Source organism: Physella acuta, unplaced genomic scaffold (genome assembly GCF_028476545.2).
Source record: "Physella acuta isolate Inbredline_101_S28 unplaced genomic scaffold, ASM2847654v3 ptg000076l, whole genome shotgun sequence".
Taxonomy (NCBI): Eukaryota; Metazoa; Mollusca; class Gastropoda; family Physidae; genus Physella; species Physella acuta.
In genome coordinates, this window is record NW_026731596.1 from 240,074 (window position 1) to 266,129 (window position 26,056).

At 42.4% G+C, this 26,056-nt stretch overlaps 1 protein-coding gene across 1 annotated transcript; it reads left to right on the forward strand.

Annotated features, from left to right (window-relative positions):
* The first annotated feature begins 489 nt into the window (after positions 1-489).
* On the forward strand, positions 490-24,719 carry LOC131953300 (vasopressin V2 receptor-like). The gene is made up of 4 exons (XM_059316437.1): positions 490-770; positions 1,413-1,439; positions 22,068-22,311; positions 23,946-24,719. The coding sequence occupies exons 1-4, from the start codon at positions 490-492 to the stop codon at positions 24,717-24,719; spliced, it is 1,326 nt and encodes a 441-aa protein (XP_059172420.1).
* Positions 24,720-26,056: the final 1,337 nt, after the last annotated feature.

Genomic DNA, 26,056 nt, shown 5'->3' on the forward strand with positions numbered 1-26,056 from the left:
CAAGTGACGATGTAAATCACATTAGTGTTTGATGAAATCGTTACAGTCACACACACACACACACACACACACTCACAACCCTTGCCTTCACGACAATATCAGACCTGAAGAATACCGCATATACTGTAACCAACACATACGCCTCCCTATATACCGGACATATACAACTCTCAACATACCGGACATATACAAACCCAATATACCGGACAGACTCACCTCCAACAGTACCCGACATAAATAAGAGGGTGAAATAACAAGCTGCATTATTAAACTACCTCTTGGATCAATCGGCAACTCGAACACGGCACCGGACAGACCAAACCTAGGCAGGGCATCTTTTAGCACTACATAGACCACGTTTTTTAACCACAGCAAAGACTCGTGTTTTTCAACACCTACAAAGACCTACAAGGTGCTCAAGTGCAAAACTAAATTCACCTTTGGTCTCCCAGGTCAACCAATGCTCCGTGTTCAAATCAAGCAGACGACATGCCACTAAATGCCAGTGCCACCAGCTGGCATCTGGATATGACGTCATCCCTCTGGACCACGCCCAGCCTCAACATGACATCCGCCAACAGTTCACAGGTCACGTGGGAGGCCAACCAATCAGCTGGCGCCAACACGAGCCAGCCGGGTAAGGAGCTGAAGAGCTCCGTGCATGATATTGAGTACGACATATCCATGCGAATAGCCATCCTCTACGTGCAGATTGTGCTGGGCATATTCGGCGCCGTCCTCTTGTTTACATACATGATCCACGCGCGGAGGTGAGTTCTTCTTGACCTTGACCCATATCTGGTGTCTCGTCTCGACATAGAATAACCTATTTAAGGGGGAAAAAACCACAATTATTGTTGTTGTAAGGGAAAATATCACACATTTAAAAAAATAGTCTGTCGCGGGGGTTGTTTTTAGATGTAAAAATTAAAAGATCCAAGCTTAATAATTTCACACAATCAACAGACACGGACACATAGCATGATTGTAAGTGTAAATTTGATGTCTATCACACGTTTTTATTGTGCAACACACTCTCTATCATATGCAACCTACAAGTTGGTACACTCTACGTACACGTTAGCTTCACCCTTCACTACTTGCTGATGTACATATTCCTCACACGTTTACAAACATCGCACTTAATTTCCCACACAACCCGCACAGTGTAATTACATTCCACACACAATCACACAATTCTACACACTTAACACTGTATCTCTTAATGTACTAGACAAACTCTATTAAATTGAATGCAGTTTTCACTATCACTCTGATTTTTCTTCAACATTCCATGGCAAAAAAAAAATTGTTTGCTGAAATAAGTACGGTATTTTATTCTTTCAAAACAATTTTTTAGCGAAAATTGCCAGATTTTTTTCACCTGATAGAAATTTTTGTTTTTGTTGCAGGCGCCTGGACCTGCCGTCACCAAAAAGGTAAGTCTGTGCTTTCTCGTACGGAGGGGAGGAGTTATCTGGAGAAAATAAATAATAATGCATCGACTTATTCAGATACATGGCTTTCTCCTGGTCCACTAATGTGGTTCACCCGTGTGGTCCATCCCTGTGGACCACCCGTGTGGTCCACTCATAGTGTACCACTTGTGTGGTTCACTCATATGGTCCACTCGTGTGGTCCACTCATGTGGTCCACTCGTGTGGTCCACTCGTGTGGTCCACTCGTGTGGTCCACTCGTGTGGTCCACTCGTGTGGTCCACTCGTGTGGTCCACTCGTGTGGTCCACTCGTGTGGTCCACTCGTGTGGTCCACTCATGTGGTCCACTCGTGTGGTCCACTCGTGTGGTCCACTCATGTGATCCACTCGTGTGGTCCACTCGTGTGGTCCACACATCTGGTCCACTCGTGTGGTCCACACATCTGGTCCACTCGTGTGGTCCACACATCTGGTCCACTCATGTGGTCCACTAATGTGGTCCACTCGTGTGGTCGACTCATCTTGTTCACTATTGTGGTCCATTCACGAGGTCCAGGTATGTGTTGCCACCCACACCCACACCCACACTCACTTGAGCCTCACCCCCCACTACATGCCGCCATATTCAACCCCCCCCCCCAGGGGCTCAAATAATTACCTTAGTTCCAGTGTATGTCTCGTAATGTCTCGTTCATATCGTCTGTTGTCTTTATTTAAAGAAATGAAAAAACATATAGATAAGTAGGGTATGCCGTAAAGCGGAAATAATTCAATGAACCGCTCACTGCGTGCATTCAATGTACTTGTAGCGTATGGCCATATCACATGTTCTGCGAACACATTCTTGGTGTATTTATACAAATAGATTTTTAGTGTTGTAAGCATAGAGAAATATACGAATAGCATCGATAGAACTACAAACAAACACACAGACAGACAAATAAATAAGAAAACACCCCACCAAATAAATTTCCTTTACTTCAGTATATGACCATCATTTAAATAAAATAATTTATCTGGCTACATTGAGCTCGCCTCATGAAGTATTTCCTCTGCTACAAAATGTCCGAACCTGCTGGATTTCATTTTGTAAAAAGATGTTTTTTTCTCGGAACCCCCCTGCCGGGATTGTAAGAAAGATGAATTGATGAAGAAAATTACTCCATCGGTTTACAAAAAGCAATTTCAATGAATATCTAATTTGGCTATAAATATCTAATTTGGCTGTAAATATCTAATTTGGCCACAAGAAGGCATCCAGATAAAAGAATTGATAAGCATCTGGGGAACTAGAAGCCAAACAAAGTTTTTGTGGGAAGGACAAAAGCATTACGTTAAAAAACATTTGAATACAATTTTTTGATGAGGACATGACATTTGGGCAGGAAAGTTTTTTCATTACATGACATTAGGGCAGGAAAGTTTTTTCATTACATGACATTAGGGCAGGACATTTTTTTCATTACATGACTTTAGGACAGGAAAGTTTTTTGTTGAGGAGATGACATCAGGACAAAAAAGTTTTATGATGACACGACATGACATTAGGGCAAGAAAGGTATACTTTACCAGATACGTTTTTGATAATCTAAAATCTTAGCATACACATTTTTGACAAAAGAATAATTCATATTGACAGACAAGCAGCGGCTGATCCAAATGTCCACGCGATCTTTAGGGCTTACATTCGGGAATTTTTTATATAAAAGATTTATAAATAATACAGGTTCTGTGACTAGGTTTTTGCAATTTTTATTATTTCAGACATCCTAGAGTTCAACAGACACACTTTTATATACAGACATCTAAGATGTCAACATTCAACAACAGACATTTTAAAATACAGACAGCTTGATACAGACAGATATTTGTGTATAGAGGCATATTTAACTCACAACAGGCAGATATTTAACTCACAACAGGCAGATATTTAAAGTTCATCTTAGAGAAACTAAACCGGGCCACCCAGTAAATTAACATCAAATTCAAATCGACAACTTAGCCAGCGTTTAGCCTCACTATATCTTCTGGAACATTCCGTACGGCGTCATACGGTGGCGGGGTGGGGGGCGTGGGTTAAGGACCGCACAGGGTCAAACCACGGGGGGAGGGGATGACACCAATCAGTTTATTTAATTGTTGAGTTAGCTAGATCTGTGCGCACAGACACTAACCGACATTAGACTTTGGCGAAAATAGAAATGTAACCGATAAATGTTCAAAACCTAACATTCTATAAGGAGCAGGTGTGTTTGGCGCCAACTTAAAAAAATGTAACTGGCCATTGCTAAAATCATAGCCGTTATACGCTTGTAGCAGATTAAGTTGTATTTGATGAATAATAAATTGTGCTGTTTTTCTACTTATCTCTCTCACTATATCTTACTCTATCTCTCAATATATATATATATATATATATATATATATATATATATATATATATATATATATATATATATATATATATATATATATATATATATATATATATATATATATACAGTGGCGTAGCCAGGATCGTCTCAAGGGGGGGTGGGTTCCAATTTTTACCCGGGGACAAACTTTCGATTTGCACCCCCCCCTCAAACTTTCGATTTGCACCCCCCCCCCCCTCAAACTTTTGATTTGCACCCCCCTCATACTTTTTCTATATACCGAGGGGTCTATGGGGGGGTTATGCCCCCCCCCCCCCACAATCCCCCTGCCTAAGCCACTGTATATATATATATATATATATATATATATATATATATATATATATATATATATATATATATATATATATATGTGTGTGTGTGTGTGTGTATTTTCACTGAAAAATATACATACACTCTATAGCGAAAATATTAAACACGAAAAAATTACACTTCGCTGAATGAAAACTAATAGCTTTCCCAGACCGATTTTTTCCTACTTGTAATTGTCTCTCCGTTAAAAATTATATCGAAACATCTTATCCGTTGATTATGAAATTTGTTGACGGTTGTATTCAGGTAGTAAATTGGGTGCTCAAATCATTTAATCTTGAGTAAAAATTTGTGAATTTAAGCCGTGTTTTTTTTCTATTTAAATTTTTTTTTACCCGAACTCAGGTCGAAACAAACTGCTATTTCATGACGGGTCATGATATTTCTAGTCTGTGAAGAGCTTAGTATTGCTAACGACATCGTCAACGATAGTTGAAACAGTTGATCAGATTATGGAGCGCAGTAGTTTGGAGCCGTGGAGAGAAGTGCTAAACAAAAATCATTAATGTTGATTAAGTAGTATTTGTCATTAGCCGAGGTCAAGAAACAGGAACTCTACTTTATCTGCCCAATGCATCGCTAGGTCTAAAGAGGAGTCTTTACTTTACTTTAGGTATTATTTAGTATTTAGATTCGTATACTTATTTTTAAAAAAATTGAAGGCACCCATACAATGTGAATAGTATATTTACTGTTATGTATTCAAATAAACGTAATTGGGTTAGTATTTCTATACCGAAAAAACTCTCACAATACTAACCTTTACCCGTTTTCCATTAACCTTTTAGTCATTTATTTATTTTAATAATTGAAAAAGCATTAGACTTTCCATTTTCAATTTCATTGCTTATCTAAACGTCTAAATGTCTAGCTAGAAAGTGCTACACTGTAAAATAAGAAGGTAAAATTAAAAAAAAAAGGTTTTGTATGTTTAGGCTGGATTAAGTGTGATTCCCTTCATAAAACTGAAACAACGGCTCGAAAAATCATTCCGATATTAAATATTTTTTTCTCTTTTAAAAGAATTAAAAGTAAGAATAATTAAGACAAACAGAATTAGTAAACATTGAAACTAAACTCTACCCTTTAAGCTGTGAACTTCTATTTTAAGAGCGACATTAGAAAATCGTTAATACAACTGCATAATTATACTATATCGATACTGTAGTTTAATAATTATTTTAATAAATTTCTATAATTTAAAATTTGAAGTTAGTTTTACTTGTCTTAAAATTATTATTATAATTAAATATCATTTTCTTTCACATAAACAAAGTATAAAATCCGTTTTTAGGATGCTGCCTCCCTGAGAACTAGAATAAAATCGTCTTTGGTCAGTTTTAACGGCCTTTAGACGTTTTTAGGATGCTGCCTCCCTGAGAAATCGAATAAAATCGTCTTTGGTCAGTTTTAACGGCCTTTAGACGTTTTTAGGATGCTGCCTCCCTGAGAAATAGAATAAAATCGTCTTTGGTCAGTTTTAACGGCCTTTAGACGTTTTTACCCAAGGGGATACTTTTTTTTTCGAGAGTCTATAAAGTTCCGACAACGAACTGATGAAGTTTCATGGGGAGTGTTGGAGAATTTTCGGACAAGCTGACGCCGACTGACATGTGACGCCAACTGACATGTAACGCCGACTGACATGCTGACGCCGACTGACGCCGACTGACATGCTGACGCCGACTGACATGCTGACGCCGACTGACGCCGACTGACATGCTGACGCCGACTGACGCCGACTGACATGCTGACGCCGACTGAGACTGGTCGTAAAAACTCCCCCAAGAACCAACGTCTTATCCTTTCAACAAAGTACCATTAAGTGAGATTTTTCAAGGAGAAATTTAAACTTTTTTCTGCACGGGATTCTGCTTGAGCTCTGATGGAGAAATGAAAACTGTCACAAGTCACGTGACCTCATCAAGGGGGCCGGGACGTCAAATGTGATCAGATAGGAGGCACTCGCGCAAAAACAGAGGAATATAAATCTACTTGAGAGGGGCGGGCCGACTGGAGGGGAGGGGGTGGGGGCAGGTGGTGGTAACACGTGACCCATCCCACCATTTAAAAACACGAGCTTCATCTGAAGAGTTTAGCACATTCAAGCGATAAAAAGTCATTCGATGTTTTTTTTTCTTGTCAAAATCTTCACCGACTACAGGTGAAATGTAAAAAAAAAAGTGGGTTTTCTCCTAACTTATGGGGAATTTCAGAAGGTTTAGAAGAATTTGAAAAATGTAACATTGCAACGGAAGTAATAACTCGTCATCTATCATTAAAAGACTATGTACATTGCGGCTAGACTGTGTCAAAATTCGCTAAAAAGCTCGTCTACACCCACGCAGAAGACGTTCTTTCTGCCCAGAGGCGTAGCGACCCCTCCCGGCGCCCGGGGCGAACTTTCAGTTTTGCGCCCCCATATATATATATATATATATATATATATATATATATATATATATATATATATATATATGTAACGAGTCTATTTGCCTGTAGTGCCAAATTGTTAACGAGTCTAACCACTCATTCTACACAACATCGACCACAGTATAGATACTCGAAGATGCAGGTTCACTATTGATCCTTTTATTACATGAATCAAAGAAATGCTTCACAATAATATAATGAATCAAAAGAAATGCTTCACAATAATAGTCTGAATCAACTGACCCCCAACAGTCCTCACTAGTCTTCACATAACTGAATGCACATGTCTATCGTCCTTATTAACACAATACGGCTAACCCGTTCAATAACCAACTTGATACTGCCACTCTCCTACTGACTGACTGAACTGATCTCGACTCATCTCATCTCCGTTCTGTCTCCCCCTGATCTCAGCCGTCGCCTTCCTATATATCCCTTCGTATTCGTAATCGGATTCGTAATCGTAATCGTAATCGTAATCGATTCAAATCGTTGCATCAGAATGTTAATTACGCCGCTTCTGTCATACAGTCCGATTAATAAGCCATCTGCACTGTGACGTCAGCCTGTGAACTGCGCAGCGGCTTTGTGATCGTTATCAGCCTAACACCTGCACTATTGCGTTGTTATCATCTCTGGTAACTACACCTAGTTACATCTATATATTTATATATTTATATGTGTATGTGTGTGCGACGGTCCGGAAAAAATTAATAATTACGCTGTATGATTGTCGTTCCCTAAAACTTAACTCGACGCCAATTAAATTCCCCTTAAGATGCATTATCCTTTAAAGATGATCATTAGTAATGTCAGAAAAAAAAAATTGTAGCAGGTGCTAATTTGTTTAGGACAGACTATTTATGTTTTATTTTTGGAACAGTCTCTGTTATGATATAGTATATATTTGGATTATAAGTTTGTTAGATTAAGGTCATACAATTGACATACAATAGCAAATTATTGTTCACATTGGAATACGATATGGGTATTTCGTTGACTGGTTGATTGTATAAAGAAACAAGCTAGAGGAAACAAACTGGAATCCAACGGACACAATAGCTTGAAGTCTTGGATTTATCAGATGTGCGCTGTCTTCTCGCGCACAGTCAACAACAAATTCAGAACTAATTGTACTGGTTGAAGAAGCTGTAATAACCGGTTTAATGATAATAGCTGACGTCCATGACGTTCAGATTAGAATCAGAAGCGATAAAATACGTTCTAAGTAGATGTGGAATTCAAATGCATTGTCAAAAAAATTCAATCAGGATCTATAGCTGAATATGATGTATCCTTTACTGTATGGTTCGGGGCTAGGTTAAAGACAGTGGAGAATGAAAAGGTGGTGGTTTGGACACATGAGAAAGACAAAAAATAACACCACTATGGGAAAGTGGAAGAGAAAAAGACCAAATAAAGTCCCGAAGGAAATAGTTTGAAATAGAGAAGGGGGAGGCTGGATTATTAGGGTTCGATCTTCATAAAAATCAAGTGAGATGACGAAGTGTTGCCCACGCCTATGTTCCATGGACAAAAATGGTAGAGCGGATTTTAAACGTCACAAACTTTTTTTATGTTACACAAAATACGCTTCAGTAGAAAAGGTTTCTTTTCTGAGTGATATCGGTTATTTATTCCTTAATCCGATGTGAATTCGTTCCGATTTTAGTCTTCAAAAAGCGCCCCCCTCCCCCATCTAGGAAAGCTGGAAAGCGGTTTTTTCGGTCAATGTTTACAATATACGTTTACAGTTACACAATCGAGGTAGAAAACAGTTAAATCAAAATGCAAAGGCTCTCAGCCGTTAAATTTCTGTACTTTGACTGTTTATAATTCAAAATTGCAGCTTAAAATGAGCTTTTAAAATTATTTTCTACCCCTTTTGGCGCCCCCTAGGGTCGGCGCCCGGGGCGGCCGCCCTCCCCGCCCTCCCCTAGCTACGCCTCTGTTTCTGCCACCTTCTCTACTGTAGCCTGGGAATCGCTGATGGCTCGTTTGGGTTAAATCAGCGACATGTCCCAACAATAGCACACTTTACTTTACATCATCAGTAAACACATCCCAGCCCTAACCCTTGCTTTAGTAGTCTGACCCTTAAGTACTTGTAGAATCCAATGAGCCGTTTGGGGCCACATGGGACGTTTAGGGCCATATGGGCCGTGTAGGGCCACATGGGCCGTTTGTGGCCACATGGGCCGTGTAGGGCCACATGAGCCGTGTAGGGCCACATGGGCCGTTTAGGGCCACAGGAGCCGTGTAGGACCACAGGAGCCGTTTAGGGCCACAGGAGCCGTGTAGGACCACAGGAGCCGTTTGGGGCCACATGGGCCGTGTAGGGCCACAAGGGCCGTTTAGGGCCACATGGGCAGTTTGGGGCCACATGAGCCGTGTAGGGCCACATGAGCCGTTTGGGGCCATGCATTAAAATACATTTATGAGAACTTTATTTGATCGTTAGTGTCTATTGGCGTCACTAGCAACCAATGGGGCCATCAGGAGATGTCACGTGATCGTATACTCATCCCCGATTGGACAGCCATTTATTAGTCTTGTCTGGGTCCGTCTGGTCTAGGTCTAGCACCAGATGACGGACGATCGCTGGAACTTGATCAGGACCAAACGTTTTGTGTGCGCCGGAGGAAATCATTGGCTGGGATCTGTTTATTGCACCATATCTGGGGGTGGGGGGGGGGGGGGTGGGGGTGTTTGGGGTGGAGGGTGGGGGGGACAACAACAACTTACAAGGGGGACTTATGTAGATGGGCAACAAAAATAGTACGCACAGCCTAGATTAGCAAAACTATGTGGGTAGGACCACACACGACCTTAATATAGCGTCCATCAACAGTCCATCGACTGTCAACAGTCCATCGACTGTCAACAGTCCATCGACTGTCAACAGTCCATCGACTGTCTGTTATGAGGTGTGGTATGACTGGATTAAATGCAAAAGAAAAGGGTTGCAAATAAATAGTGATTACATAGAATCAAGATTTGTAAGATAGTGACGTTTTGTGTTGCTGAGTAGAGCAAGCTTAGTTTAGTTTTCTCCAGTGTCGAGGTGTAAGGAGGTCTGGGTTCGGCTGGAGATTGTAAGAAAGCGATTGCCGTATAGGTGGACTGTGAAGCCTGGCGCCAGTATTTGAGAAGAACCAAGAGTTACTTATGTATCTCAACCATATGGTGTAGGCATATGAAATAATCAACTTCAGACAGAGGATACGCCTCCTGACACGTGATGTTCGTCTGTGGCTGGTTAAATCATTGCCCTCACACTATCCATCGACTATCATCAACTATCCATCGATTATCATCAACTATCCATAGACTACCATCAACTATCCATCGACTATCAACCATCCATCGACTATCATCAACTATCCATCGACTATCATCAACTATCCATCGACTATCATCAACTATCATCGACCTATCAAGCAACTATCTATCGACCATCATCAACTATCCATCGACTATCATCAACTATCCATCGACTATCATCAACTATCCATCGACCGTTTTATCACGCGACCCAGTGGTCCCTTGTATTTAGACTTGTTGGAAGCAAACATGTATGTTTAGGCCATATGTATTTAGACTTGTTTGTAGCAAACCTCAATCTTTAGACCGTATATAAACGTATTTCTTGCTGAGTTTGATTCCTTCAAAATGAAACCAAACATGCAAGGACAATTGTCTAGTTTTCGTCTTTGATTTAGATGTAAATTTTTCCTTATTCGAAGCCTCTTGATATTTGCATATCTTAATCGCTGCGACATTGAAACCAAAGAAGATTTTTTTTGCTCCAGAACATTTCTTGATAAATCAGCCCTGATTTTCTCTAAGACCAGGTCTGTTAATGCCCAACCCACTCTACAAGATCTGTTTTTTGACGGTTCCTTAACGTTTTTCACATCTAAATGTATTCATTATTAAACGGATTGAATGAACATATCATTTGAAAAGTCCGTAATTGTTCTGTGCTTAAATATATTTTCTTCGTCACATAGTTTAAGCCACACCCCCCCTTCACCTCTTAAAGTAAGCACCCCCTCCCCCACCCTCTTAGGAACGTGATAACGTTTATAGGCGACTCAATACAGGAATTTTTCACACATCACTCCATTACACATAAAGTCACTAACACGGACGCACATGTATTCGTTCGATGACCAGTAACTATTCTATATTTTCCAATTCATTATATATATAAATATAAATATAAATATATATATATATATATATATATATATATATATATATATATATATATATATACATGTTTGTGTGTGTGTGTGTGTGTGAGTGTGCACAAACATACATAAATGGCTGTTTTTCCGAAGTCGGTGTGAACAAAAGCAACGGCCGATAGCCCCAAGCTGAACTGATAATTTCTAATCGAATTATTTATTGTAAATGGAGTGGCAGCATCCCCGCCCCAGCAGTGTACCATCGTGTAGCAGGACGCCCGCAGTCACAAACCGACCAAACAAGACACATTATTCTCTATTCTGTTCAAAAGACGTCGTAAATCGAAGCAATGACGTAAATCCAAGTTTACTTTTTTTGCCAGAGGATCTGATGAAAAATGTCCAACGCAGTCAAGTTGTGAGGGGCGGTGCGGGCATCATCTTTATATCAGCTGCTGAGAGTTACGGAACTTGTTAGGAAGAGTTACTGAACTTGCTAGGAAGAGTTACGGCACTTGCTGGTCGCCTAAACGACGGGACGAAAAGCTAGCTAAATATTGAACCAGACGCGTTAAGCCGAAAGTGATGACGTTTTAAACAGATTTTACGGAGGACGAAATCTGCGCTAAGGTGCAGGGTGTGGGGTGAGATGCAAGGGGTTTATGTCGCGACAAGTACAAGAAAACAAATCAACAGGGTTTGTTGACAGATCGAGGGGGGGGGGGGGAGGGAGTGGTTACAGTCTACACGGTCAAATAGTTTTTGTATTCATGTCTAATTCAAAGGTGGTGTCAGAGACACAATGAGCAAATCGTAATTAAAGAATAACACACACACACATTAACACACACAGACACACACAACCACACACACACACACACACACACACATATATATATATATATATATATATATATATATATATATATATATATATATATATATATATATATATATATATATAAACATACATACATAAGCCAGATTGATCCAAGTCTGACGAGAAGAGCCAGGCGTTTAGCACAATGACACTCGCGCGATGCAATCATTGTTTGATTAGATCACGTGATTAAAGCATTGTGTGCTCTGATAGGTTTCTCCAACTGCCCAAAATACAGACAGTATGACGTGTGTCCCAGTTCTTCAGTATTACTCCCCCCCTCCCCCACCTCCCCCTCCCCCAACGAGAACCCAGACGGAGGGACTGATCAGTTCTAAATGAGTCGTCTGCACAACGGCCATAACTCTGGAGATTCCAGATAATTGAAAGGAAGAAAAAAATGCTTCACTGTGAGTTCAAGGGTCAGCAGAACTGAATGTCTATCTGGAAGTATGGCGTGAATCTATGGTAGCATTTGGTACTCACACGGTACTGTGGTAGCACTTGGTAGCCACACTGTACTGTTGTAGCACTTGGTATCCACATGGTACTGTGGTAGCACTTGGTACCCACACAGTACTGTGGTAGCACTTGGTACCCACACGGTACTGTGGTATCACTTGGTACCCACACGGTACTGTGGTAGCACTTGGTACCCACACGGTACTGTGGTAGCACTTGGTACCCACACAGTACTGTGCTATCACTTGGTACTCACACGGCACTGTGGTAGCACTTGGTACCCACACGGTACTGTGGTAGCACTTGGTACCCACACGGTACTGTGGTAGCACTTGGTACCCACACGGTACTGTGGTAGCACTTGGTACCCACACGGCGTGAATCTATGGTAGCATTTGGTACTCACACGGTACTGTGGTAGCACTTGGTAGCCACACTGTACTGTTGTAGCACTTGGTATCCACATGGTACTGTGGTAGCACTTGGTACCCACACAGTACTGTGGTAGCACTTGGTACCCACACGGTACTGTGGTATCACTTGGTACCCACACGGTACTGTGGTAGCACTTGGTACCCACACGGTACTGTGGTAGCACTTGGTACCCACACGGTACTGTGGTAGCACTTGGTACCCACACGGTACTGTGGTAGCACTTGGTACCCACACGGTACTGTGGTAGCACTTGGTACCCACACGGTACTGTGGTAGCACTTGGTATCCACACGGTACTGTGGTAGCACACACACGCTACTGTGGGAGCACTTGTTACCCACACGGTACTGTGGTAGCACCCACACGGTACTGTGGTAGCACTTGGTACCTACACGGTACTGTGGTAGCACTTGGTACCCACACGGTACTGTGGTAGCACTTGGTACCCACACGGTACTGTGGTAGCACTTGGTACCCACACGGTACTGTGGTAGCACACACACGCTACTGTGGGAGCACTTGTTACCCACACGGTACTGTGGTAGCACCCACACGGTACTGTGGTAGTACTTGGTGTCTTGACTGTATCTTTTGCTTGACATCTGCTCTATGTCGACATTTTCTCACCAAAGTTTTTCCTAAAGCCACACAAAAAGCGCGTTTGGTGTCAATCTACATTCACATTTTCATGTCTTCTTTGGGCTGTTTTTACATGACGACTTATGGAGTTTCAGCTTAGTGTTTCATATATGTTGGCTACATATTTGTTGTTAATATCGTGAAGAGGGATGCCCTCTCGTAAATATACATACAAATACACTCACTTATACACATATACATTTACGTACACATCCACATCATCACGAACACTCATATGCCTACATCTTCATCTACATCCGTATACAACACAACAAAAAGAGAAAAATAAAAGGCCTCCGTAGACCTAGCGATCCATTGGGCAGAGAAAGTAGAGTTCATATATTTTTTACATCGTCATATAAAGGAATAGTGTAGTCAGCACTTCACTTACATGAAGTGAGTTAGGTACCCATCAGAGTTGGGTGGACTCAGCGACATTCGACTGACTTGAACCCGGATTGGAACTCTAGACTTATGCGTTAGTAGCTTCGCGCTCTACCGCTAGGCCACACAGTCCCAGTAGTTAACGTACTGTGATACAAATGTTGAGAAAGTCCATTTGGAGCAGACAGACAGCACGGGGCGGAGAAGCAGAACTCTTCTGTTTTTTGAGATGTTGGTCTTCTAAGCAACAAGGTTGGGGCTCTTCAATTGTGGGAAAATTGCCGTGTTAAAAAGAAATAAAAAAACGGCGTAAAGTTGTAGCAGTTGAGAGTGAGCGTGTTTAAATAACGAGCTTTGAAGTGCTCACGTTATGAACCCGTGTTCCACCGTCCTAGGAGTTGATGAGATTTATGTGGTGCGCACGTCATTGTCCAACTGGCTGTTGATTGGTCAGTTATTTTAGGGGCGTTAGCTAATGAATCAACTGGACATAGTATTGGACAACTAGCTGAACGGAACATACCATTAGACATTTAACTAGACATTATTTAGACATTTAGCTAAATAAACTGATGGACATTTAGCCTCAGCTAGACATTATTTGGACATTTACCTAGACATAAAGATAGACATTCAGCTAGACATACATTTGGAAATTTAGCTAGACTTGCAGATGGACGTTTAGGTAGACTTACAGATAGACATTTAGCTAGAATTGCAAATGGACATTTAGGTATTGGCGTAGCTAGGATTTTTGGGCCCTATGCAAAAAGTGTTAGTGGGCCCCTCAGAGGCGTAGCGACCCTTCCCGGCGACCGGGGACAAACTTTCGATTTGCAGCCCCCCTCAGACTTTCGATTTGCACCCCCCCCCCCCCTCAGACTTCCGATTTGCACCCCCCTCAAACTTTCGAAAAAGGGCCCCTATTTGCCTTCGGCCCCTATGCCTTGCTTACGCTAGCTTTACGGTAGCTACGCCACTGCATTTAGGAAGACTTAAAGATGGACATTTAGCTAGACTTACAGATAGACATTCCCATGGACGTGTATAGCACGTTGAGGGGTGAGCCAGTGATGTAAAGATCCTAGATCATACATGTGAGCCAGTGATGTTAAGATCCTAGATCAGACGTGTGTGAGCCAGTGATGTTAAGATCCTAGATCAGACGTGTGTGAGCCAGTGATGTTAAGATCCTAAGACATGTGTGAGCCAGTGATGTAAAGATCCTAAGACGTGTGTGAGCCAGTGATGTTAAGATCCTAAGACATGTGTGAGCCAGTGATGTTAAGATCCTAGATCATACATGTGAGCCAGTGATGTTAAGATCTTAGATCAGACATGTGTGAGCCAGTGATGTTAAGATCCTAGATCAGACATGTGTGAGCCAGTGATGTTAAGATCCTAAGACATGTGTGAGCCAGTGATGTTAAGATCCTAGATCATACATGTGAGCCAGTGATGTTAAGATCCTAAGACATGTGTGAGCCAGTGATGTTAAGATCCTAGATCAGACATGTGAGTCAGTGATGTTAAGATCCTAGATCAGACATGTGTGAGCCAGTGATGTTAAGATCCTAAGACATGTGTGAGCCAGTGATGTTAAGATCCTAGATCATACATGTGAGCCAGTGATGTTAAGATCCTAAGACATGTGTGAGCCAGTGATGTTAAGATCCTAGATCAGACATGTGAGCCAGTGATGTTAAGATCCTAGATCAGACGTGTGTGAGCCAGTGATGTAAAGATCCTAGATCAGACATGTGTGAGCCAGTGATGTTAAGATCCTAAGACATGTGTGAGCCAGTGATGTTAAGATCCTAAGACATGTGTGAGCCAGTGATGTTAAGATCCTAGATCATACATGTGAGCCAGTGATGTTAAGATCCTAAGACATGTGTGAGCCAGTGATGTTAAGATCCTAGATCAGACATGTGAGCCAGTGATGTTAAGATCCTAGATCAGACGTGTGTGAGCCAGTGATGTAAAGATCCTAGATCAGACATGTGTGAGCCAGTGATGTTAAGATCCTAAGACATGTGTGAGCCAGTGATGTTAAGATCCTAGATCAGACATTTGTGTGGGGGTGAAGGCGTGTTGATGACAAGACTTAGCGGCAGTAGCTGGTGCCCAAATCAAATGGATTTCTTGTGTTTTCTCCTGTCTGAGAGCCTGTCTATAATAGTCTCCACCCTCGCCCCCAGACATAAGCTCCCTGCAATCCTACCCCCCCCCCTCCCCCAGGGCTTTTCAAAACTTGCACAATGTTTATGGTAGGCTTAGGATTTAAGTATACACAACACTCCCCTTAAACAGCTGGTCCCTGTCGACCTATTCAATACGTGTCCAGATTGTCGGGTGGTTAGATCAAATATTTGAAGGAAATCTGTGCTAGCCTACACAAGATATGTGTCTCTAGAACTAAGATCTCACATATTTAAATGGCGTCTGTGAAACTAAGATTCCACCTATTTAAATACAAGACACACACCAATACAAGACACGCTAATACAAGACACACGCCAATACAAGACACATCAATACAAGATACACGCCAATACAGGACACACGCCAATACAAGACACACACCAATACAAGGCACACACCAATACAAGACACACGCCAATACAAGACACACGCCAATACAAGACACATCAATACAAGATACACGCCAATACAAGACACACACCAATACAAGATACACGCCAATACAAGACACACACCAATACAAGGCACACACCAATACAAGACACACGCCAATACAAGACACACACCAATACAAGACACGCCAATACAAGACACACAACAATACAAGACACGCTAATACAAGACACACGCCAATACGAGACACGCCAATACAAGACACACTCCAAAACGAGACACGTCAATACAAGACACACGCCAATACAAGACACACCAATACAAGACACACCAATACAAGACACACGCCATACAAGACACACACCAATAAAAGACACACGCCAATACAAGACACACACGAATACAAGACACACCAATACAAGACACACCAATACAAGACACACCAATACAAGACACACCAATACAAGACACACCAATACAAGACACACACCAATACAAGACACACTGCAATACAAGACACACTGCAATACAAGACACATGCTTTAAATAATAAGTTGATTTAGTTACCTGTATCAAACACATTATTTACTTTTGTTCAAATGTTTACAGTACACTAATACATGCGAAGAATCTTTCAACTGATGTGTTTTCTAGTTACGTTAAAAATGCTAAGGTGCTTGTGTATATGCCTGTGTGAGTGTATGATCCGGGATATTACACCGTGTGTGTGTGTGTGTGGCGATGTGGCGAGCCGTGGTAAAATCAACACTCACGCCATCACAACCCTACCTGGCCACATTAAGTGTGACTTTATTCTTTTCCTTGGCTCTGTCAACTTCCGGAATTTACCTTTGAAGTTCCTTCCTTACCTACCCCACCCTCATGATGAATGATAGCCGCCCACCCTACAATGGAGTGATGATACCCCTCCCCCCTCTTCCCACGATGGATTGAAACTTTCCAGGGACCCAGGTTCCGCCGTTTTGTCCCAGAGATAGATCCCAGCGTTTTCTTGACCTCCCAGCCAGCGTATTTGTTAAAGTATGTTTTTGTGTTGAAATTGGCGCGGGTAAGCGGGGTAAGTGGGGTAAGCGGGGGTAAGCTTTATTAATGGCAAACTTCAGCAGTGGCCGTAGGACGAGTCTATTTCATGGCAGGGGACCGTGAAATAGATTGTTCCATTCAAGCTGCGTGCTGGGTTCGATAGATCTGTTTTCTCTGCATGGCCGCGGATGTAGACTGTTCGAACTTCGTTGTTTGGTGAAATAGATTTTTTTGTGTGTTCAATAGATTTTTGTGTTCTGTTTGGTGAAATAGATTTTTTGTGTGTTCAATAGATTTTTGTGTTCTGTTTGGTGAAATAGAATTTTGTGTTCTGTTTGGTGAAATAGATTTTGTGTGTGTTCTGTTTGGTGAAATAGATTTTTGTGTTCTGTTTGGTGAAATAGATTTTGTGTGTGTTCTGTTTGGTGAAATAGATTTTTGTGTTCTGTTTGGTGAAATAGATTTGTGTGTTCTGTTTAGTGAAATAGATTTGTGTGTGTTCAATAGATTTTTATGTTTTGTTTGGTGAAATATATTTTGCATTCTGTTTGGTGAAATAGATTTTTTGTGTGTTCAATAGATTTTTGTGTTCTGTTTGGTGAAATAGATTTTTTTGTGTGTTCAATAGATTTTTGTGTTCTGTTTGGTGAAATAGATTTTTTGTGTGTTCAATAGATTTTTGTGTTCTGTTTGGTGAAATAGAATTTTGTGTTCTGTTTGGTGAAATAGATTTTGTGTGTGTTCTGTTTGGTGAAATAGATTTTTGTGTTCTGTTTGGTGAAATAGATTTTGTGTGTGTTCTGTTTGGTGAAATAGATTTTTGTGTTCTGTTTGGTGAAATAGATTTGTGTGTTCTGTTTAGTGAAATAGATTTGTGTGTGTTCAATAGATTTTTATGTTTTGTTTGGTGAAATATATTTTGCATTCTGTTTGGTGAAATAGATTTTTGTGTGTTCAATAGATTTTTATGTTTTGTTTGGTGAAATAGATTTTGCATTCTGTTTGGTGAAATAGATTTTTGTGTTCTATTTGGTGAAATATATTTTCGTATCATTTTTTTGTTATTAGCTAAATATATTTGCTATTTTCTCCATTTTTTTTGGGAAAATAGATTTGTATATTTTCTGGGTAGTTAAATAAAATAAATTGTTACGTTTTCTTTGGTTGTTACGTTAAATAGATATTTATATCAAAGGCATGACAGAGGATCACTTATTACATCTACGTGTGGTCTAGTGGTGGTCTACTAGAGAGACCACAAACATAGGTGGCAGTCAGTTAGAGTGACCAATAGATAAAGAGGTGGTCAGTTAGAGTGACCACTAGATTAAGTGGTGGTCAGTTAGAGTGACCAATAGATGAAGAGGTGGTCGGTTAGAGTGACCACTAGATTAAGTGGTGGTCGGTTAGAGTGACCACTGAATAAAGTGGTGGTCAGTTACAGTGACCACTAGATTAAGTGGTGGTCAGTTAGAGTGACCACTGGATTAAGTGGTGGTCAGTTAGTGTCAGCGAAAAGCGTTGTGTGGTGAAGCGAGCAGATCTATGACCACTAATGTGTGTAAGTGCTGGCTTACTTCTCCATTGTGTGGAGCAAATATGTAAATATTCGCGTGATATCCACTGTCCCAACATACAGACCATCATATGTGATTCATGAGCTGACTGTCCCAACATACAGACCAACACACACTGTTGTAAAGGGAGGAGGAAGATTGTGTTATGTGAGTCATGAGCTGGTAGTTGTATGTTTACTTGTTTAATGTATGTATGTTTATGTGTATGTATTTGTGTATGTTATATACATTTTTTCTTCTGTATGGTATGTTTATATTGAGTTTATAAGCGAATGTGTATGTCACTTTTGGCCAGCATATAGTGTGTGTAGTTGTGTTTGGTGTGTGTATGTGTGTGAGCGTGTGAGTGTGGGTAGATGTGTGAATGTGTGTGTATGTTGCTGTGTGGTGTGTGTACGTGTGTGAGCATGTGAGTGTGGGTAGATGTGCAAATGTGTGTGTATGTTGTTGTGTGGTGTGTGTATGTGCGTGTATGTTGCTGTGCAGTGTATGTACGTGTGTGAGCGTGTGAATGTGGGTAGATGTGCGAATGTGTGTGTATGTTGCTGTGTGGTGTGTATGTGGTGTCTGAAATCCCTGCCCCTCTGTGAGAGCTAGAGAGTATCTCCAATAAAAGCTGGCACACAAAAGCGGCATAACTCTCGGTGATCTATTCTATCGCTCACAGTGGCCGCCCCTCACAAATCTGTTCTTTTATAACCCGGAGATCGCTGCGATTGTATGTATATTTCACAACACACAGCCTCGAGTAGGGTACTCAACAGATGAACACAGCTGGGGGGGGGGACATCAGATCAGCTGGTTGGTACAGCTGGTGGGGGGGGGGGGGACATAAGATCAGCTGGGTTGTGTTGGTGTTAAAGCCGGTAGTACCTCGAGAGTGTGGGATGGCAGTGTGGGCCTGTCTTACACCGTTTGTGTGGGGGTGGTCGTACGATATACAGCGAATGTGCAGACATCCTGCCCCTAATGTGCAGACATCCTGATTGCCATAATGTGCAGAACATCCTGCCCCTAATGTGCAGACATCCTGACCCTAATGTGCAGACATCCTGATTACCATAATGTGCAGAACGTGCACACCAGTCATGACATTTGCAAGCTTCTCTCGTTTGATGACGCTCATTAAACTTATTTTTCCCCCGCGTAAAGGCTGATTTATTGCGTGTATTCAAAACGAAATTTTCAACTTTGATCTTGTGGATCGATTTCATGCACGGGACTGATGCATTTGTTTAACAGGGGGAGGGGCCAACAGCTGTCACTCATGTTTGTCCTATTGGCTGTTTACTCAACCATTGACCCGTATCTGCACTAACCAACACACCCATTTACCTACCCAACACACCCATTTACCTACCCAACATAACTATTTACCTATCCAACACACCCATTTACCTATCCAACACACCCTATTACCTACCCAACACACCCATTTACCTATCCAACACACCCATTTACCAACCAAACACACCCATTTACCTACCCAACACACCCATTTACCTACCCAACACACCAATTTACCTACCCAACACACCAATTTACCTACCCAACAGACCCATTTACCTACCCAACACACCCATTTACCTACCCAACACACCCATTTACCTACTCAACACACCAATTTACCTACCCAACACACCCATTTATCCACCTATCTGAAACCCGTTTCCATCTCTGCATACTCAGACACCTATACATCCCACCTTTGAATACTGATTTTTTTAAAAACTGGTTAGCCAAGTCTAAAAGGGTCGTGTATACAGTATACGTTCTATAAAGTAGCAAGCTCACGTGTATCAACATGTTTTAAGTGTCATTCTGTTGTGACTCATGTTGCAACATCTTGAAACTAATGAACTATCAACATGTAACTGCCATATCATATAAATATCCTATCAACATGTAACTACCCTATCAACATGTAACTGCCATATCATATAAATATCCTATCAACATGTAACTACCCTATCAACATGTAACAACTACCCTATCAACATGTAACTACCCTATCAGCATGTAACAACTACCCTATCAACACGTAACAACTACCCTATCAACCTGTAACAACTACCCTATCAACATGTAACAACTACCCTATCAACATGTAACAACCACCCTATCAACATGTAACAACTACCCTATCAACATGTAACAACTACCCTATCAACATGTAACTACCCTATCAACATGTAACAACTACCCTATCAACATGTAACAACTACCCTATCAACATGTAACAACTACCCTATCAACATGTAACAACTACCCTATCAACATGTAACAACTACCCTATCAACATGTAACAACTACCCTATCAACATGTAACAACAACCCTATCAACATGTAACTACTACCCTATCAACATGTAACTACCCTATCAACATGTAACAACCAATTGCCCTATCAACATGTAACTACCCTATCAACATGTAACAATTACCCTATCAACAAGTAACAACTACCCTATCAACATGTAACTACCCTATCAACATGTAACTACCCTATCAACATGTAACAACTACCCTATCAACATGTAACAACTACCCTATCAACATGTACCAACTACCCTATCAACATGTAACTACCCTATCAACATGTAACTACCCTATCAACATGTAACAACTACCCTATCAACATGTAACAACTACCCTATCAACATGTAACAACTACCCTATCAACATGTAACAACTACCCTATCAACATGTAACTACTACCCTATCAACATGTAACAACTACCCTATCAACCTGTAACAGCCCTATCAACATGTAACTACCCTATCAACATGTAACTACCCTATCAACATGTAACTACTACCCTATCAACATGTAACTACCCTATCAACATGTAACAACTACCCTATCAACATGTAACAACTACCCTATCAACATGTAACAACTACCCTATCAACATGTAACAACTACCCTATCAACATGTAACTACTACCCTATCAACATGTAACAACTACCCTATCAACCTGTAACAGCCCTATCAACATGTAACTACCCTATCAACATGTAACTACCCTATCAACATGTAACAACCACCCTATCAACATGTAACAACTACCCTATCAACATGTAACAACTACCCTATCAACATGTAACAACTACCCTATCAACATGTAACAACTACCCTATCAACATGTATCTACCCTATCAACATGTAACAACTACCCTATCAACATGTAACAACCACCCTATCAACAGTTAACCCACGTGTCCTCCCCTCCCCAGGCTGACCCGGGTCAACGCCCTGATCCTGAACCTGTGTGTGGCCGACCTGCTTGTCATCTGCTTCTCCTGCGTCACACAGGTGGTCTGGGAACACCTGGACCGGCACTGGCTGGCCGGTGACGTCATGTGCCGCATCATCAAGATGTTCCAGATCTTCGCGCTGTGTGCCAGCACCAACATGCTCGTGGTCATCGCAGTGGACAGGCACCAGGCCATCACCGCCCCGCTCAGGAAACAGTTCTCGGTAAACACGGGGGAGTGAGGAGGGGGGGCGGTGTGGGGGGGGGGCGGTGTGGGGGGGGGGGGGCGGTGTGGGGGGCGGTGTGGGGGGGCGGTGGGGGGGGTGGACTGGTGGGGGGGGGGTATTGTCCACATCAACTGGGACAGGCACCAGGCCATCACCGCCCCGCTCAGGAAACAGTTCTCGGTAAACACGACTCGACTGGTGAGGGGGAGCTGAACTGGTGGGGGGGGGGGGTGGACTGGTTGGGGGGTTGAATGGTGGGGGTGGGGTGGACTTGTGGGGGTGGACTGGTGGGGCGAGAGGGTGGACTGGTGGGGGTGGATTGGTGGGGAGTAGGGGAGGCTACAACAACTAGGACGGGAGGGGGAGGCTGTCCACGACAATAGAGGAGGAAAATATAAACAACATCAGAGACTTGTGTGCTCTCCTCAACAACTGGGGGGGGGGGGGAATCGCCCACTTCTACAGAGACGGTGAGTGGGGGGGGGGGTTTCCACATCCACTGGGACATGTTAGGTGGGGCTGCAGGGGACTGTCGACATCAACAGAAATCTAAAGAGTATCTAGTACAGTATAGGGGGAGGGGGGATTGTAAAGACAAAACATGTTAATCAACATCTGTTAAAAAATGAAATAAAAATGGATGGACCATACTAGTCAAACTGTTGTGTCTACTGCCACATTGGTCCGGCCATGTTGTGCTCACATTTGTCAGCTGTCCACGTGTAGACTGCCGCTGTTTGTCACGAGTGCTCGTGCATAAAGCCGTGAAGATGAGCCGGTCATTAAAGCCGGTCATTAAAGCCGGTCATTAAAGCCAACCAGGAAACACAACCCGTAAATTAAAATGAAAAACGCGGCGAAGAAGGGGGTCAGTAAAACCAGAGTTAATGGACCTGCCTCTTGCGGACACATGAACACAAGAAACATATCTCTAGGTCCCGTGTTTGTCTTTAGCCTTAGTGTTTCGCGGTACTCATCTATTGGGCTGAGGGTGGGGATAGGCTCAGGGGTGGGGGATAGGACCAGGGGTGGGGGAAACGTAAAAAATACATTCGTTTGAATTTCTATTTCGTTTTGAAAGTTCTAGACGTGTTATTCAAGGGGGATTTCATGCTGATGATAGCAGTGTGGGATAACTTAACATTCCTGAATCATGGAGAGGGGAGCTAACTGATGAAGGAAGCAGAGTAAAGCGTGGTAACTCTAGACAACACAGAGATTACGGAACCTTCCATCTTTAATGTGCTGTGGTAGGACAGAGCATTAGTGGAGATGATGGATGTGGCCATTACGACACGATTTGATAGAAAGTTAGGCATTGGTTGAGTCGGGTATAAGAAACTCAATATTTACTACACTCTCTCTCTACTGATCTAATTACACTAAAACTGTATACATTTTAACCCCATCCAACATATGATCTAATTACAGAAAAAGTTACATATTTTAACCCCATCACACATATGATGTAATTACACAAAAAGTTACATATTTTAACCCCATCACACATAATCTGATAACACACCTCTACTCGTGGTGTACTCACACAACACATTTAACCTAGTTCCCCAGCAACAGCACACGTCACCTGTGACACACCACGTGACTAACGCCCTAATCTCTCCCCACAGGTCCTGCTCATGGTGTCCATAGGGTGGGGCGTGGCCCTGCTCTGCTCCATCCCACTGCTCTACGTCTTTCACGTCCGGTTCGACCCCATCAAAAACCAGTTCCTGTGTGAGAACACCTTCAGGGGGAAGCAGCCCATACACCGGCAGGCCTTTCTGACCTACGCTGCGCTGGTCAACTTCGCCATCCCCCTCATCATCCTCTGTGTCTGCTACATCCGCATCTTCCTGAAGATCGCCCGCAAGGCTTCAGACAGCCGGACCTCCAAACGCCAGAGCTTCAAGCCCGGCAAGATCCACCTGACCAGCAACACCACCTCCGCCACGCTCCACTGCGCCAAGCTCAAAACCCTGCGCATGACCGTCGTCATCGTGTCGTGCTACATCGTCTGCGGCATGCCCTACTTCATCGCCGAAATGATCCTCTCCTACGGCAACGCGGCCATCTTGTCCACGGAAATCTACGGCATCCTGGGCGGCATCGCCGTGGCCAACTCAGCCGTGAACCCGTACATCTTCCTGTTGTTCAGCGTCAACAAGCAGTGCATCAGGAACCTCAAGCTCTGCCCGGCACAGACCGGACCCAACAAGCGACAGCTCATGTACAGCGGGAGCGTGCGATCGCGTGAGTACTCCTCTGCTGCCTACTCACGCACACCCGTGACGGCCGTGTCCACGGAGTCGTACGAGCTGAGCACGGCGGCCAACAAGGCCAACCGTGTTGCCGGCTACAACAGCCGCTGGTCAGAGAAACACGGACAGAGAAACAACATCTAGAGCGTGTTGTACCAGCCAATGGAGACGGAGATTCACATCACGTGACTCAATGCATAAAACATGCAACGTATTTAACATGAAACGACAAAAACATTTACAAATGTACGCGGTGGTTTGGTTAGATGCTATTGGACAATGACATCACGTGTTGCTGGTCATCAGCGGGTGATGTCTGTAGAGTTGGTGTCACGGTCCGTCACGGTCCGTCACAGTCCGTCACTGTTCTGATGTTGAGAGGTGTAGAAACATCGGATGTCTGGAGCTACCCTTCCCTGTGTAAGGGGGGGGGGGGTGGGAAGTCAGCCAACAGTGACAGGAATGTCTTTTGAAACCTGGACGGGCAACGCAAATCTTTATGTAAGACAGACACGGGCGATTATCGTTCTTGTTGTGACGGACCATACAATTAATCAAACTGTTGAAAGCTTGACACAGAAGGTCTAGTTTTGTAGTGTGAGTCGGTGGAGTTTTGACAACTCGTCACGTGAAAAATTCTCTTGACGAAAGTCGTTGAGCTAAGTAGCTGTGCTTCTAATGTTGCCAGGAACTTAAACAGCTGAGTTGGCTCGTGTCAGTTGTGGGTCAGCATATTACGTCATATTACGTCATATTACGTCATATTACGTCATATTACGTCAGTCATGACGTAGACCAGCTTGAGGAACAGTCTGAGTGGGGTGTTGTAGGGTAGGTTTTATGCCAGACTTAAACACCCGCTCTTGACTTGTTTAAGGCCATCTGGACACGCAAAAACAGGAGGACACGTGAGAGGTCAAGCTTGACCAATAGACACAAGTCTTATTTAGGCCACAATTGTCAATATTTGTTAAAACTGTTTTTTTTTGTTTATCGAAGACAATATACAAACACACACCTTTTGAACTATTTGACAAGAGTAAAAACAATAAACAGCGACGAAGATTTAAATTCTTTAATTTCACATTTTGATATTTGAAACCATTTGTATAACTCTCAAAGTAAACCATCGACTACAAACGTTTGCGCTAAACCGTGTTAAACCCTACCCAGGGTAGGTTCAACATTATAGTACGTACAGTCATTCACCGTCGGTGACATTCGGGAAATTCCGTTTCTAAATACACCATTGTCATGTTACATTCGGGAAATCCCGTTTCTAAATACACCATTGTCATGTTACATTCGGGAAATCCCGTTTCTAAATACACCATTGTGATGGGACATTCGGGAAATCCCGTTTCTAAATACACCATTGTCATGTGACATTCGGGAAATCCCGTTTCTAAATATACATTTGTCATGTGACATTCGTCTGATGTAGGTGTGTTGGTTTTCTTGTTCTTTGTTTGTATACCATG